Source organism: Echiichthys vipera (genome assembly GCF_963691815.1).
Source record: "Echiichthys vipera genome assembly, chromosome: X".
NCBI lineage: Eukaryota > Metazoa > Chordata > Actinopteri > Perciformes > Trachinidae > Echiichthys > Echiichthys vipera.
The window spans coordinates 10,673,685-10,691,099 of record NC_139825.1 but is presented as its reverse complement, the minus strand read 5'-3'; the positions used below and the strand labels follow the sequence as shown (position 1 = coordinate 10,691,099).

Sequence of the window (17,415 nt, the reverse complement as noted above, 5' to 3'; positions counted from 1 at the left end):
TGTGCACACATAGGGTGGAGTCGGTACTTTTTTTTTTCTCCCGGAGGGGATCAGATCTCGGCTTCGTCAGAAGGAATCCAAGGGAGGCTTCACGGCAATTTGTGGCGTCAAACCAAACCGCACTTTTCTATTGAAATCAAATCGGATGCCAATTCGCTTGATCGGATTTTCTATTTAATAAGATCTAGAATAAAAACTTAACGCAAGTGTGTATATGTGCAGTCATGGAGCGCGCCGCATTGCCGCGCAGCCAGTCTTCGCCGCGAGCGGCGCGTAAAAGCGAGTGGCTCCGGAGCGCCCTGGCCCATCACCACTGCCCCGATCCCGGTGTGGATAACGAAATCGTCGTCCTGGCAACTGGAATTGACCAATACCTGCAGGAGGTCTTCCACCACCTGGCCTACCCCAACCGGGACGATACGGTGTCTGCAGATGATTTCTCCGCGCTGTGCACCGTGCTGGGACTCACCGGAGCGGAGAAAGGAAAGATAACCATGCAAGGAGGAACAGGAGATGGAGGAAAAGGTGGAGAAGATGACGAGTTTACGGATGTATGCGCTGTGCTGCCCTGCCAACTCTCCTTTAAAGACTTCCACTCGCGGCTCTGTGGATATTTCCGTGTCCGCAGTGCGCGTCGAGGCGCTGGGGAGTGTGCCGGGCGTCTGCCCGTTACTGAGGACACGGAGCTGGTGGAACGACAGATCCGGCTACGGTGGCCGCGTGCCAGACGGAGAAAATGTGTGAGTTTTGATCTGGCGAGGGATCAGAATGGACCCGTTAACAGAGTGATTAAAGGTCGAGCCGCAGAGGACCGCGAGACAGGTACTGTACCAGGATCTATACACGTGCTACTGAAATATCTCCTGTGATCAATACGTTTTTGCACGTTATAAACGTATTCCATTTGAATTATTCAGGAACGTTTTGTTGCCGTTACCTTGTTACTATATTGTTCACGTAATGTCATTGTTTACTGAATAGAGACACACGGAGCAGTGGTAACAGTCCGGTGACCGTGTGGTACAGGAAGTCGGCATTTAAGCACCAATTATTTGAACTAATTTGATTTTAACCTTTCCCACTTGACTCTGTTTAGTGTGATTACACACTTGATGTATTCTTCACCTTCTCTTATGCTGTTGTTCCTCTACAGATAGCGGTTCAGGCAGAGCACGAGCAAATGTACCAATACACAGTATGCATCAATGTGTGAGCAGCATTTTACTGTTGTAGCTGCTGAAGTGGGGTTGGTTCACAACCTGGGTTTCGGGCCTTCAATAGGGGTTACAAGATACTATAGGCTTTGCTCTAATGTGTGTGTGTGTGAAATATTAGAGCGTTTGACCTCTTTGTGCCTTACTGAACGGTTACTGAAATGACTAATCTGAGAGGTTTAGAGAGGAAATCACTATTTGGTAGAACTGCTGACAGCTTATAGACACACCAGCTTTTTTCACAAGGGCTCAGAAGCCAAAAAGGCTGGGCACTGATTTAATCTTTAACAATGTATTGTCTTTTGTGTATGTAAATAGTTAATTTGTGAAGCAATTTGTCACACATATGTAGTAGAGTAAAAAGTACAACACAGCCCTCTGAAATGTGGAGAAAATTACAGTGCTTGAGTCAATGTACTTACTTCCTTTCCAACACTTTGTTTTATATTCTCAGACAAGAATAATGGTCTGGAAAGTTCCTTTACAAAAGAAAAAGTAACAATATAACTGAACAAAACCTCAATTAGCAGACACATTATGTAATAGTATGAATGTATTATCCATCAAAAGTAATAATCAGTGGTGAAGGTTAGTGTGTGAATGTCATACTACAGTGTTTCACATTATGTTATTGGCAGCTACAGGATGGCAAGACTGGTAGGTTTTCACCTTGTGATTCTGTCTGATTTTGTTGCTGTGAGAGCATCACAACTGTGCAAGATACAGTCACAAATACTTAAAAGTGTGTAGTTGAGATCAAAATGAAGGTTGAGTTCAAAGATGGGTGTGGTCCAAGCAAGGACGCTCAAAGAAGGGGGCTTTAAGAAGAGAAGGGGCCATTGCCCCACCACTTGAGGCCTCTGGCCTGGCAGTACTTGTTCCCAGTGTGGGATCAGTAAATTGATCTCATCTTATGTGAGTATAACTAAAAAAGCAGTTACAAGAGTGCGAAAAGTAATAAGACATCAACTCTGAGCAGACTAAAGTATTGTAGTGTTGTTGGTTTAATATTTAGCTCTCCCATCTTCTTCTGCTTCTACTCCAGATGAGACAACAGCTCTGAGGGAGTTGGTGGAGGACCTCCGCTCCGCGCTGCAGGGGAGCGACGCTCGCTGCCTGGCCCTGGAGGTGGCCCTCCGGCAGGAGAGGACCCTCCCTTCTCCGTCCAGCTTCAGCTCCACAGTTTCAGCTTCAAAAACTTCCATCAATCTCATACATGGAAAACTTGTGCCAACACAGAGAATTAAAGGACAGTGCAGTGGTTCTGGAGGAGACGTGGCGAAGAGGGTGGCAAGAAGACAGGACACCAGGGATCCCCTTGTAAGAGAGCTGAAGCTGATCCGCTCCTCACGTGATGGGCAGCTGGAGGAGGCCATTAAATTCAATGAGCGTCTGGAGGAGGAGCTGCAATGGGCATACCAGGAGGTGCACAAGCTTCACGGGGTGGTGTCAGCATTGAGAAAGGAGAACGCTCAGATCAGGTTGGAGTCTTAAAAGTTACCTGGATGATGTTTAAACAGAAGAATGGATAAATGTTAGAGTTAGCTTTGCTTTGATCTTGGATGATCTCCATCAGGAGGAGGGCAGAGGAGGCCAGGGAGGCTCTGAGCATGGGGCTTCAGAGGGTTCGGATGATCCAGGAGCAGGCTCAGTCTGTACCGCATCTTCAGTCCAGGATCACCCAACTAGAGATTGAACTCCTGAACAGGTACACACAGTGGCCCTCATTCATCAATCATGCGTGAAAACGGGCGCAGATCTGAGCGCAGAATTGGTCGTACGACAGGACACACGTGTGATTTATGAAACATTCGTATCCGACCAATCTCAGCGTACAAATGATAAATGCGGCGGCTGAATTCGATCGTCATTAACATGTTACGCCTCGGAGGCCTCGCCCACTGAGGTCAAACATGGAAAGAAGAAACACTGGTAATAAAAGAAACTTTTCCGACACAGAGATCGGCATCCTGACATCCGAGATGGAGCAAAATAAAGATGTGCTTTTTGGCAGTCTTAAGAGTGGAATAAAAGGGGCCCGTAAAAACGCTGTATGGAAAAGAATAACGGAGGCAGTCAACCCGAAGCAGCGCTCCACTGTGACCCGTGTGCGTGTGTGCGCACTGTTGAACCTGCGCTCTACCAAGATGTTAATCATCTGATACCTTGTTTGATTTAATGCAATTTATCGAGGGTAGCCACTAACCGAGGAGGCGACTTTGGCTCTGCAGTGCGCTTTCCTGCAGCCGCGCGCCAACACATTCATTCATTCATTCGTTCATCTTCAACCGCTTGCCCCTGTCAGGGTCGCGGGGGGCTGGAGCCGAGCTGTTTTTAAATATAAAAGAATCGTGTGTCCCCCCCGGCCACCTGGCCACCACGTTTAAAAGCGATAGCTTGGCATCACAAATCACCTGTACATTTATCGAGTGGTAGTTTTTGCGATTGATGAATGCGTAATCATTCATGGATGGTGCCTTCAGACGCACATGAGTACAATCAATTGCTCCAACCACAATTTTTTTTTTTTTTAATTTGTTTTAAGAATCCGTTTTGATCTGTTCTTAATATGTGACTGCTTATGCTTAATGACAGCTGAGGTTTGTTCATTATTTTCAGCCAGATTTTGCTGTGCTGCACCGCAAATACACAGGCTCACATTTGCGTACACAATCTCAGACCTGACGTGAGATTTGATCGTAGCTCCCGCTCACGTCCAAATTGATATATGCTGAAGTTTGCATGGAAATGGTTTGTTCGCACGTTTTTCTGCCGTACGTTCGTTTGATAAATGAGGGCCACTGTGTTTCAGCGGCATGTTTGTGCATCTATGTACACATCATTTGCCTTTGTTCTCTACTGATTTGAAAGTCAATGCACTAAAGTCAGCAGCTGAAGTTACATACACGTCCCTCAGTCTGAAGTACATACAGAGTGCTGGGTAAAAGCAGACGGGGTAAACTTTTAGCACCACTGCACTGACAAGGACTCTCTTTCTAACCCTTCACACTGACCAGACTGTACATCCACAATGCACCAGAGACAGTTCAAACCTGCTCTCATGGCTGAAATGTAAATTTCCCATGTAATATGACGACATATGGGTACATAGCTGAAATAATGAACTATTCAATTGACAGCAAAATATATAAGGTTGTATGCCATGAAGAGCGATATATTTAGGGTGAACTGTGAGTGTATTGAGGTGGGACCTGTATTAACTCCATACCCTTCTGACTAATGATTCTAACACAACAATATGTGACAAATAAACAACCGGAGCAATATGAACAGGAGGAATGATTAGAACAAGTAAAAACTGTTTCAGTGTTCATATGCACGCCTGACTACTTCTCATCAACTATGATGAAGCGCTCATTTCAGGTCATGCTTTGTAGCTACTTTAGATCAAGACCCAGTGAGGATGGTAGCTGCTAATGCCCAGCTACATTTACACCATCAAATAATAGTTCAGTGTCTAATTGCTCAATGGTAATCCAGCAGCATCTAGTTGTAGGAAAGTGAGCCTACACATATTATGGCTAGAATATATTAGTTGCTGAATTAATTATGAATTAACTCGACTCGTTAAAATTTAGGATTTATTTTACCTCGAAGTAGGGCACCACACCAAATGAAGACAGGATGTTTATTAAACTTTGGTGAAGGTTTAATACCTGTTAATAGTAATTTAAAGTAATTGATTATTTAAATTTTATCAGTCTCGTCTCGAACGTGTTAGTTCTTACCACAGCCTTATCAGTGACCATCAATTTCTGCACAGAAGGGAAGACTTTCACAACGACGTAAAGTTATAAACATTTATTGGACTAACTAGCAAGGATAATACAGAATAGTGCAATATTGAACAGATGAGTGAAAAAGGGTTAAATGTGGATATAAAAAAGTTTAAGACCAGAATGATTCAGACCTATGGGGCTGGTTTATAATATTACTGGCGGACTTAAACTGGCTCTAATTAGCCTGTCAACAGAACTCGGATCAGAACCTAATTACCACCAACGTTTTTAACCAGGAGTTGTAGTAAAAGGCCAACCTTACTTTGCCATTGATATTACAGTCGCCCTGGCGTCTTACAGTACCGAAGCAGGTTCCTAGGTCCGAGTCCCGGTGTTTGGCAGACCTGAGTTCTGGTCTATAGACTGGGTCAGCTGCGTAGTTGTTTCAGCGGGGCTTGTCTGCTCCCGTCCCGGCTTGGACTCAGCTCTTCAGGCGGCTGCAGCTCTGCATGTGGCTTGTCTCTGGCTGTTGTTTGTTGGTTGACAAAAAAAAGGTTCTGACCGGTTCTGTTGGCTGGAGTCACGAGTTCGATGCAATTTGCCGGCCGGACAAAAAGGCAAAGACAGCATGAGGGGTTTTACTATACTTATAAAAGATAAAAACGTAGCGTAGAAAACGTATAAAGTTACGCGATAAAAATAGATTAAAACGAAAATATTTTAACGAGAAAACAAAATAAAAAGTAACGTCTCTTGCGAACTCTGGGATAACAAAGTTTGCACAAAAGAAACAAAAGAAAACAAAACGCGGGAAGCGCAGAAGAGAGCGTGAAGAGAGAAGAGTGCAGGAGGTGAAGAGTGGAGAAGAAGTGAAGAGGGAGGAGCGAGAAGGGGGGGTCTTGGCCTAACCCAACCCTCTGGTTCTGAGTGAATTAACTGCTTTATATTCCAGAATTCTAACAGGGAAGATTAAACTGTCTCTGGTTGATTTTCCGTTATTAATCTTTCTGATATCCAATTTAACCAAAATCTTTAGGTAGGCAGTTTTAACAGATAACCTTACTGAGTGAAGGGAAGTATTATTAAAACACAGAATATTTCAGGAATTAGACAGAGAAACACATAAACATAATCACAGCAAGATACAAATAATGCATACACAGTTACACATTTGGAAGAATGTCTTTGAACAGCCAGTTGCGATGAAACAGCGAACTTTAACTGTTTTTCAAACTTTCCAAGTTCTGTTCCTTGTCCTTATCACTGAATGTCACTCTGTCTCCTGGGTGAGGGAGAGACCGACCCTTCAGTTCAAATTGCGGTCAGATTTGACGTTGATTTAGGATAAAAGGTCCTCCATCCTGGAGGAAGTGTCCTGGACTTCTGGGTTTTAACTACCCTAGGAGGGTTTGAGGTTGTAAAACACACTTATCTCACATTGAAACAAGTATAAAATGTCTTATCTCTGACTCCCTTCCGGTGACGCTTAGCAGAGAAAGGGAGTCCAGAGCGTGTTCACAAAAGAGCACTTCCTATCAAGGTTCCTGCATAGTGTATGTTTCAAGGTCTAAACCTCTCCATCACAGGGTGGTCTCTCTTAAAGCTGGGATCAGTTGTTGTTTTGCTTACACCTGGATTGATAATCTTTATAATGTGCTCTGTGGCACTGTAATTCCGGTGCAAAATCATCCCAGGGCACTTACATATATCAAATCAGTCATTTTTTTTGTGTATAAACTATTGACGGAGAAATCCTGGAGAGTCGCTAACTGCAGGACGTGGCTAACACTGATTAGTTTGGGGCAGTACGGTGAAGGCATTAAAATTAAATTTTTAACCACTAACACGGCTCCAAATAACACCAAACCTCTGCGGCAGCATGATAAGAGTCCCTACGCAGAAAACAAAGCACCAACAATGTAGTTAGAGAACCCTGATTTTATTAAAAGAGTGTTTTGAAAGACTTACCTACTGGCTCCGGCACCAGCTCCTCTCATAGTAAAGTCCATTCAAGTGGATTACCAAATGCAATTCAAAAAGAAGTTTTGTTAGCGACTCTCCCAGATTTCTCTGTCAATATTATATACACGAAAAAATCTGTCTTTATGGCTTATTTGATGTATATAAGTGCGGAAAAAGACCATGGGATGATGTTGCGGCGGAATTACACTCTAAGGCCCCATGGTTGTTCACTAACCCGATTGCAGAAGTCTTTCTCGGGCCTGTCCTCCCTGATCACATTTGCACGTCATGAAAACAATAGACCAGTGCTATTGTACCGTCATCAGAAACATCAGCAGTTGTCCCGTGTGTGTGTGTGTGTGTGTGTGTGTGTGTGTGTGTGTGTGTGTGTGTGTGTGTGTGTGTGTGTGTGTGTGTGTGTGTGTGTGTGTGTGTGTGTGTGTGTGTGTGTGTGTGTGTGTGTGTGTGTGTGTGTGTGTGTGTGTGTGTGTGTGTGTGTGTGTGTGTGTGTGTGTGTGTGTGTGTGTGTGCGCGTGCGTGTTTTGTCATTTGTAGCAGCTTTATTAGACAGATCCAAGCCAGTGAATTAAATACATAATAACACATCAATAACACACATATCAGTGCACACAGGGGAGCCTCTGTCCATATTCCACATTGTTGGCTAACTGGCAATATATTTAAGGTATTTTCTACCTTTGCCACCCTCAGATCCCACTGCACCTGCATCCCTGACCCTGCCCATCAACAAATTTTCCCGATCGGAGCAGAAGACGCCTGTAGCAAGACAGGTGAGTGAAACTGATCGATCGCCATCTAATGATATACAACATGCTTCAACAGCCTTTGCTCCCATCTGGCATGCTTTTCAGGGGTTAAGATGTATTTAAAGGTCTCATATTCTGCTCATTTTCAGGTTCATACTTGTATTTTGGAATTGAATAGAACATGTTTACATGCTTTAATATAAAAAAAACACAACATATTATTTTCCTCACCCTGTCGGTCTGAATATACAGTGTCTGTATTCATCATCTATCTGAAGTGCTCAGTTTTACCGTCTTTCTCTTTAAAAAGCTCTATGCTCTTCCACTGGATCAGCCAACTAGTTGCTGCCATTACACAGGAAAGTCACCCACCTTTTAGTTTCACCTCTAAGCTTACATTAGCTAATGTCACACAGTGTTGACTGTAGCAAAGCTCCAACCCATTCGACCATTAGCTATAAAAAAAAAAAAGGATTAATATACGTGAAAAGTTACATGCAGATGCAGTTTCTGAATACGAGCTGTGTGCATTTCTCTGTGGATTGAGCGCTTTGATACTTTCACAGTATTGTAAATCATCCGTACAACACCATGACCCTGGAACAGACACACCTAAATGCAATAATTTTTAATAATGTCCATTACACCTGAGCTTTTCCTACTGTGACATGCTAAATGTCTGCTGTGAAAAAGGTCTATAGGGCACACACAACATTGCTCGTTAACCAATCCTTTGAAACAGAACATTATAGTTAACACCATTAAAAAGTCTTAACCACTGAAATGTCATTGAGCAAGTAAAGGAACTGCTTCTACTGTTTGCAGAGGCAGAGTGTCTGCAGAGAGCAGTGGAAGGGAGAGCTGCCTCTGATGAAGAGGAGGAGGACAGAGGGAGGAAAGAGGAAGGACAGTGCTGCCTATTGGAGGTGAAGAAGCAGCGACTGCACAGCTGTGGCCAAGGGTTAGCACCTGAAACACCACTGCTGCCGACACATTTCTCCATTCCAAATTTCAGATGTCAAACTTTTTTTTCTTCTTCCAGATGTCAGAACCATGTGGTCCACAAACTTGTCTCTCAGAGTCAACTGCCTGATAAAAACCTAATCCGCACTTATAAGGACAGCACGTGGCGCTGCAGCTGGAAGGGACAGAGCCAAGAGCAACCAGAAGGAGGAAGAGGCTTCGGAAAAGAAAAGGTGGGGCAAAAACTTTATAAGGGGCCTAGTAGAATGGATATAGGCTGGGGGCTGTGTGCGTTTCTCTGTGGATTAAACATTTTGATATTTGCACAGTATTCATATACAGTAGCAACTTGACCGACCCCCTTTATAATAAAAACAGACATGGAAATCCCACTATTTTCAATACTCTAGTTCCCTTACTTAGTAACGAACAACCTGTTCCCATCCCAACTCACATACTGTTTTTTGTCAGGACACTTTGCGTCATTGTTGTGGATTCAAACAAAACTGTATGGTTAAGTTTAGGTCAGAAAACCACTCGGTTAGGGTTCAGGGCAAACATAGCTTTCTCCTGGAGTTTCTCCTTTTGTTCCACAGAAGCTCATTTTAGAAACAGGTTTAATAGACTTCATTTTGGAGCTTGTTCGCATCCATGTGTTCCTCGTCCTTCTTGTCAGAGGACTGAGGGAGAGGAGGACCTGACGAGGCCGGAGAAGACCGAGAAGACACATCTGTCTTTGCTGGAGGAGAAACTCACAGATGCCCTCACTCTGCTGCTGCAGCAGCTACGCAACAAGGTTCACACTCTATATTTGATATTATACTGTTCCTATTATTCTTGTATTTTTTATTTCCATGTGTTTATATTGTTCATATTTTCCTATATTGTTTATTTTGCTCGTTACAATTTATTGCTTCTAATTGATGCTTCTTCTATGTTTGCTATTCACTTTTCTGCTGGAATAAGGAGATTTCCCCTTTGTGGGACTAATATAGGAATATCTTATCTTAAATGCAAAACACACACTATTCACTTGAGGCACACACACACCTCTTCTCTGTCATCTAGGGTTAACTGACTGGTTGGTGGAGGCAGAAAACCACGAACAGTAGTTGAGTTTTTTTGTCTTCTCTTAATTATTTTTATTATTTTTCACACAAACTCACAAAGCATATGGACATATTATGACTTTACATAGCTTTACATCATATACTTTGTACATAAAGACAAAGCCATCAACTTTGTAAATACAACATTGCTCATGGAGGTTGTGTTTTCTTTCTCCCCACCCATCATTCATACTATTGCTGTTGTCACACATACATACAGTACACCCTTCACAAAAACCCTATTCACACACACATTCCCCTCACATGTGCACCCATGATTACACATGATTCCATACCTTCTTCCACACATGTTTCCCCACATATTTCTGCACATGCTTCCACACCTGCTTCCGCATATGCTTCCACACACACTTCCACATATATTTCCACTCATGCTTCCACACCTGCTTCTACACAAACTTCCACACCTGCTTCAACCTATATTTCCACACATGTTTCCACATATATTTCCACACAAGCTTCCACTCATGCTTCCACACACACTTCCATATATATTTCCACACGTGTTTCCATATATATTAACAGTTGCAAATACCTAAAGTTGGGCTACACCTTTCTGTGTGGAGTTTGCATGTTCTCCCCGTGTATGCGTGGGTTTTCTCCAGGTTCTCCGGTTTCCTCCCACAGTCTAAAGACATGCACGTGTTAGGTTAATTGGTGTCTCTAAAAAAAAAATTGCCCGTAGGTGTGAATGGTTGTCTGTCTCTGTCCGTCTCTATGTGCCCTGCGATAGACTGGCGTTCTGTCCAGGGTGTACCCCGCCTCACGCCCGATGTCAGCTGGGATCGGCTCCAGCCCCCCCGCGACCCCGACCCCGGGATAAGCGGTTGAAGATGAATGAATGAAATACCTAAAGTTTTCCGTGTCCCTTAGTCCATATTTATCCTCTAATTCCTTATATGAGCATATGGATCCCTGGTTTATGATATCTGCTATTATTTGGATTCCTGAGTTCTCCCATGTTCCCGAACTAATTTTAGTGTTTTGAATCATTATAGAAGGGTTATTCCATATCTTTATATGTCTCGGAATTTCAGTTTCATGTCCTATTTGCTTTTGTGTTTTATCCAAGTATTTAATGTACAGTTGATTATAAAGTTGCCAGCTGTACATTTTTGTTTAGAGAAAAGGATGGATAGGTAGTTTTTAGGCCTTAACTGATGATTTTCAATATCTATCCATGAGCTTTCTTTCCCATTGTTTACTATATGATCAATATAAAACATCTGCGCTGCACAGTGATAGCTTTCTAGATTGGGCAGGTTTAAACCTCCCTCTTCCTGTGGATAATACAATAATTTTCTTTTTAATCTATGAGCTTTTTTTGACCAGATAAAGGACGTTAGAATTGAGTTAACCTCTTTAAAAAATGCTTTTGGTGGAGTGATGGAAATTGTTTTGAATATATATAAAAATCTTGGCAATCACATCATCTTAAACAAATTTATTCTACCTATTATATTTATTTTCAAATTCATCCATTTTTCAATGTCTTTTTTTAACCCTTTAATCAAAGGAATGAAGTTGTCTTTATAGAGTTGTGATTTATCTGTGCTGATGTAGCAACCAAGATATTTAATATTTTGTGTTTGGACTTTAAACTGTTCACAGATTTCCAATGTATTTATACTTTTATCTACTAATAATAATTCCGTTTTTTTTAATATTAATTTTATATCCAGATAAAATTGAAAAGTTAGTTAATATTTAGATTACCCTTGGTGTAATGTATCTTAGATGTATTCGCCTTATTTAGGTAAAGTAATAAATCGTCAGCATAAAGACTAAGTTTGTATTCACGCTTTCCTATAGTAATACCTCTAATTTGATCTGTTTCTCTAATTTTTTGAGCTAATGGTTCTATTGCTAGTGCAAATAGAGAAGGTGATAAAGGGTCTCCCTGGGCTGTGCCTCTATTTAATGGAAATGGATCCGAGAGAATTCCATTAGTATATACTTGTGCCTTTGGTGACTTATAAACTGTTTTGACTCTATTTATAAATTCCTCTGGGAAACCATAACTTTCCAACATTTTAAATAGATAAGCTCTCTCTAGCCTATCAAAGGCTTTCTCTGCATCCACCGCCATAAGTGTTAAATCTATTTTATTTTTCTTTGCATATTGTATTAATGATAAACAAGTCCGGGTATTGGTTCTTAAATCTCTATTCTGTATAAATCCTGTCTGATTTTGATGGATGATCTCAGGTAGAATAAGAGTGAGTCTGTTATTAATAACTTTGGTAATATTTCTTTTATCGCAATTAATTAAACCAATAGGTCTATAGTCCGCAGGGGTATCACCATCTCTTCCTGGTTTTGGTATCACTGAAATAGTTGCTTGGTACATTGTTTGTGGCAGCGTATGTTCCTTTTGTGCTGTATTTACTACTTCGATAAAAAGGGGCTCAATACTTGACCAAAATGTTGAATAAAATTCAATAGGAATTCCATCCATTCCTGGGGCTTTTTTTTAAAGGGAATGTTTTTATTGCCGATTGTATTTCCTCACAAGTTATGTCTTTCCGAAGTTTTTCTTTTTGTTCTGCTGTTAGACGTTTCAAGTTAAGTGATTTAAGGAAGGGGATGGGGTCTGATTCTTTTAATTCTGATGTATATAGATTCTCGTAGTACATTTTGATTTCATTATTAATCATCTGATTATTTGTATAAACTAAATCTGATGTTTCATTTTTTATTGATATAGGTTGTCTCTTAGCTATTTTTTTGACCGATGAAGCTAAATGTTTACCTGTTTTATTAGCTGAGATATAATTAAGCTTATTTGAATTATGTCTGAAATCGTTAGCTTTTTGTATTAACAAATTATCTAGATTTAATTTACTTTCTTGAATTTCTGTCAACACACTACTGCTAGCTTGCATTGCATGTTGTTTCTGCAGTCTTTTTATTTGTTCTGTAAACTTATTTATTTCTTTATCTAACTCTGCTTTCTTTTTAGCTGCAAATCCTAACATTATCCCCCTTATATATGCTTTGAATGTGTCCCATATTATACCAATATCTGGTCTATTTTCAGAGTTCCCAACATTGACATTAGTTTGAATGAATCATTCAATATGGTTTTTAATATGTTTTAGAAATTCTATATCTGTTAAATGCTTCCTATTCATTCTCCAAATTCTATGGTGTAACGTGTTTTGTCTGGGTGACATATTACATACTACTATTGCGTGATCTGATATGATAATTTCATTCATATTGCTTGATACTATTCTGTCCAAATCTAGCCTGGAGATAAATAGGTAGTCAATTCGACTATAGCTATTTTGAGGGTGTGAAAAATATGTGTAATCTAATGTTTTTGGATGTAACGTTCTCCAGATGTCCTCTAGTTCATTATCTACTAAGAATCTCAAAGGTTTTTTGGTGGGTTAATTTTCCTATTTTTTGTGCAGCTATCCTGAGAGCTGAAAATACTATTTAAGTCTCCTCCTGTTGGAGATCTGTCTAATATTAATTGGATTTTACTCAAAAAAGACATATCCGAGTTAGGAGGTTTATATATATTAATAATTGTATAAAGTTCCCCGAACATTTCACATTTAACTATTAAGAACCGACCGTGGACATCTACGTGTTGTGAGATCAACTTAAAGGGTATCCTTTTGTTAATTAATATGCCTACACCTCTGCTTCTAGAAGTAAATGCAGCTTCAAATGCTTCACCCACCCATTGCCCTTTGAGTTGTTCAATTTGCCCAGGTTTGAAGTGGAGCTCCTGCATTAAAACAATGTCAGGGGACAGCTTCTGTAAATGTTGCATTACTTTCACTTTTTTTGTCCCTTCCTGTAAACCATTTACATTCCAAGTTGCTATTTTAAACGTGTTAGGAAGGGTTTTTATAGAGCTTTCCGTTGTATTAACCATAATCTATAGTGTAATCCAAGGAAGCCTCAAGAGAGAAACGAGATCCCGCCAGCTAAATTTAAGGAAAGCTAAGATACAAAATATATTTACAGGACCCTCCAACCACACACACATCCACACACAAACAAACATTAACGCCTTGGTTTCCCCATATAAGAGCATGCTTTGCTAGAGCTATAACCCCCACTCACTTTGGCGTACAAACAATGTTTTTATATATATACTGACACTCACTCCTACATAGAAATTCAGTCACTCTTTCATTAATCCTTCACTTCCTCCCCCCTTTTTTTTTTAAATGATTAAGAAATTAAATTGGTTTCTTCCAGGCCCTCACCTGACTTACATAAAATGAAGTGGTGACATCATAATCCGATCCTAGTCACCATTACCATCCTAGTGAGTACAAACAATGCTGATAGATACACGAAAAGTAAATTCTAGTAATAATACCAAATAAGGACTTCAATATTACTAAGGCTTTTTTTTTTTTTTCTCCCCCCAACAAATAGTTTACTCACTTTTTCTGTTCCCTGATAGAGATTCGAATAACGAAAACCAAACACAAATGGGGAGGAAGAGTTGAACATGTAAAATTGTACCAGAGGATAAAACCAAACACCCACATTTACCCAATCCACCTCCCTCCATTTACACCCATTATTCAATCCATGTTACCCGTATCAACTAATAGTCCATCAGTCTTTTCCTTTCGTCACCGTTTGAGCTGGAATAGGCTACAGCCAGCTTGGTAGTGTCAATAAACAGCCAGTTCGTTGTTATTGCATGTTGTCATCTCGGCTACAGTCTCAAATAGTTTTTTGTTTTTTTTAACTCATTGCCTGTAGGCTAGTCTCGTCCAAGTCCTATCAAGGTCTTTTACCGACTGCTGTCTTCTTGGCCTCATTCAGCTGCAGACGAGCTTCCCACCTTTATTGTTGGGTATTTTCGTTTAATTTCCTTCTTGGCCTCTTCCAGTGTCCCGAAGCGCACCACCACTTCTCCGTCATCCACGCAGAGAGTAGCTGGGCCTCGGAAGAACGTCTTGATCTTCTGTAGATGTAGCTGTTCTCTTAACAGCCAAAATGCTGCTCTTCTTGCCCGAAGTTGCGCTGACATGTCTGGAACCACTCTGAAGTCGCATCCCTCTGGTTTCTTCTTGGACTCTTTCAGGATTTCAAGTTTCTTCTGGAAATGGTGCAGTTTGAAGATAATTGCTCGCGGGTGTATGTGCGTCTCACTCCTTAATCCGACACGATGCGCTCTTTCGAAGTCCTCCTCTTTTAAATCCAAGTTCCATTTCTGCTCGAAAATGCCAATCAAATAGGGGATCATTTGAATGTCTTTCTCCTCACCTTCTGGCACATTCAGGAGTCTCAAATTATTTTGCCGGTTTCGATTTTCCAGTTGATCGATGTACTCCATAGCAGTGTCTAATTTCTTTTCTAGTTCAGTGACTCGCGTTTTCTGCGCGTCTATGTCGACTTCATTGTCATGAGTTTTCCCAGTCAGCGTCTCCACGTGTTTGTCTAGCGAGTTTACTCTCAGTAACAGAGTGTCCAACAGTTGTTTCGTTAAAATGTTACTCTCCAGTATTTTATCCAGTTTCGCATCCATCTCGTCAAGTCTAGTATTCACACTTGTGTTAGTTTGCCTCGCAGATGCTACTCCGGCTTTTGGTTTGTCTTTACTGGGTTCCATGCTGCATTTCGTCCAGTTCACGTGCCAATTGAATATAGTCACTCATCAAACAACAGAGTCTCAAGAGTGATCTGTACCGGTGCCAGACTTATTTGTAATAATGTTAGCAAAAGTTACTTTCAAATTTTGTGAGTTTTAAACATAATTAGACCATTTGTTTGAAACGCCGTCAGGAGCTCTCAGCCCTTCCGACCTCCTGTGTCGCGCATGCTCACTCCTACCCAGGAGTTTTTTTGTCATTATTCATGACAGTGGCATCACTGCTGACACTGAAATAAAACGGGATGTTATGAAATAAAAAGTAACACGAAATTTAAGTGTTATGAAATAGAGATGCACCGATCCATTTTTTCCCGATCCAATCCGATACTGATACCTGGGCTGAGCGTATCGGCAGATACCCAATACTGATCCGATACTCCTGTTGAATAAATTAACCGTATACCATGCCGTGTGAGTGCAGCATCAGGCTTGACATAAACATTTGGCCTTGTTAAAGGCAGTTATTTTACAGATATAAATGTACTCAATATTAACAAATAGCAAAGTGTACATTAGCAGCAAAAATATATAAATAAATAACACTTCCATGTAAAGTGCACTGCAAACAGATATTTTAAAATGTAATATAAAACCCTAACCGGTGTTGCAAACAGAATTGAAGTGACTAGATCATTGTTACTGTTCTGCTGTTTATGATATTAATAAAAAAGAAATGACTAGATCAGACTGCTGTATCGGCCTCATTCATCTGATACCCAATCCAGCTAATTAGTCAATAATCAGAGCCAATATCAGATCTTGGAATCGGATCGGTGCATCTCTACTATGAAACAAACAGACTTTTGAATAAGGATTTAAAAACAAAGAATAACATGATGAAATAAAAATGCACACAATAAAAAACAAAACAAAACAAAAAAAAGAGTGGAATCTGTTTACACATTTCTTAAAATATTTACACTATACTTATATTTTATACAATTATTTATTTCATAATATCTTGTTTGTTTATTATTACGTGTGTATGTTGAAGCACTGTTGATTGTGGCTTTTGTAGGATTTGTGTTTCTGCTGTTTGGTATGTTTGTTGAAAAAAAAAAGTTGTAAAAGTGAAGTTGTCCCCCTCTGTTTTATAGAACGTGTCCCGCAGGGCCCTGGGGAAGATTGTGTTGGACACTCTGGATGTCTGCAGTAGGAGTGGAGATGGTAGGTGTGTTCTACATCTGCCACTTGTCAAAAAATGTTTTAGTGTTTCTCTTTGCTGAAATAATCATTGGCTATTTTCTATTTCCCCCATCCAGGTCCATCCCAGGTGTTGCAGGTAGCTAACGCCCTCTGTATGCAGCTGTCCTCCAGAGATCTCTTTGGGAGCGGAGGGGATGACGAAGGAGGAGAAAGCCCTCCTTCCATCTTCAGGGTGTCAAACCTGCAGCAGCACCAACCCTCTGCTCCTCTCCTGTTAGATAAGCTACTCTGGTACTGATGCTCTCTCTTATCTAAATTTTATTTACTTTTTCAATCTCTTTTTGATCTATTTGGTGTCTATTTAATGTGAATGATTAAATTTTTTTGTCCAAACCGTTGTTTCAGTGTGAGAGTTGATACAAAAAGCTCTGGTGATGAAGCATCATATTGTGTTCAGTTATATTTCAGTGCAGACGTTGGACCAAACAGTGTCTCATGTTTAAAAGCCCACTAACTGTTGCATCTGTAAACAGTCATATCACAACTCATATACTCACTTAAATTGATACACTTTAAGGCTTTAGTTGACATTTCCATCCTAAAGGGGGGATTTAATACTGTACTTTATACTTCTACACTACAATTCAGGAGAAACACTATATTTTTTTTACTATTTTTTACTAAATGGTGGGCTTATAAAACATAATGCATTTTAATTCTTAACATTACAAAAAATAATTAGAATTAGATCCAACTCACCCAATTACAATGATCAAATTTAAATACAAATGTATCAGTAATAATAAACCAATATTATATATTATTATATTATAATATATTATATGTAATATAGTCACA

General features: G+C 40.4%; 1 protein-coding gene across 1 annotated transcript; it reads left to right on the top strand.

Moving 5' to 3' along the window:
• Positions 1-224: 224 nt before the first annotated feature.
• On the top strand, positions 225-16,835 carry LOC310966021 (EF-hand and coiled-coil domain-containing protein 1; the record flags this gene model as incomplete). The annotated part of the gene is given in 10 exon segments (XM_083939808.1): positions 225-822; positions 2,260-2,695; positions 2,791-2,922; positions 7,628-7,707; positions 8,509-8,644; positions 8,726-8,879; positions 9,323-9,442; positions 16,509-16,578; positions 16,674-16,762; positions 16,764-16,835. Coding segments are annotated over 10 exon segments (1,887 nt in total).
• Between the last annotated feature and the right edge of the window lie 580 nt (positions 16,836-17,415).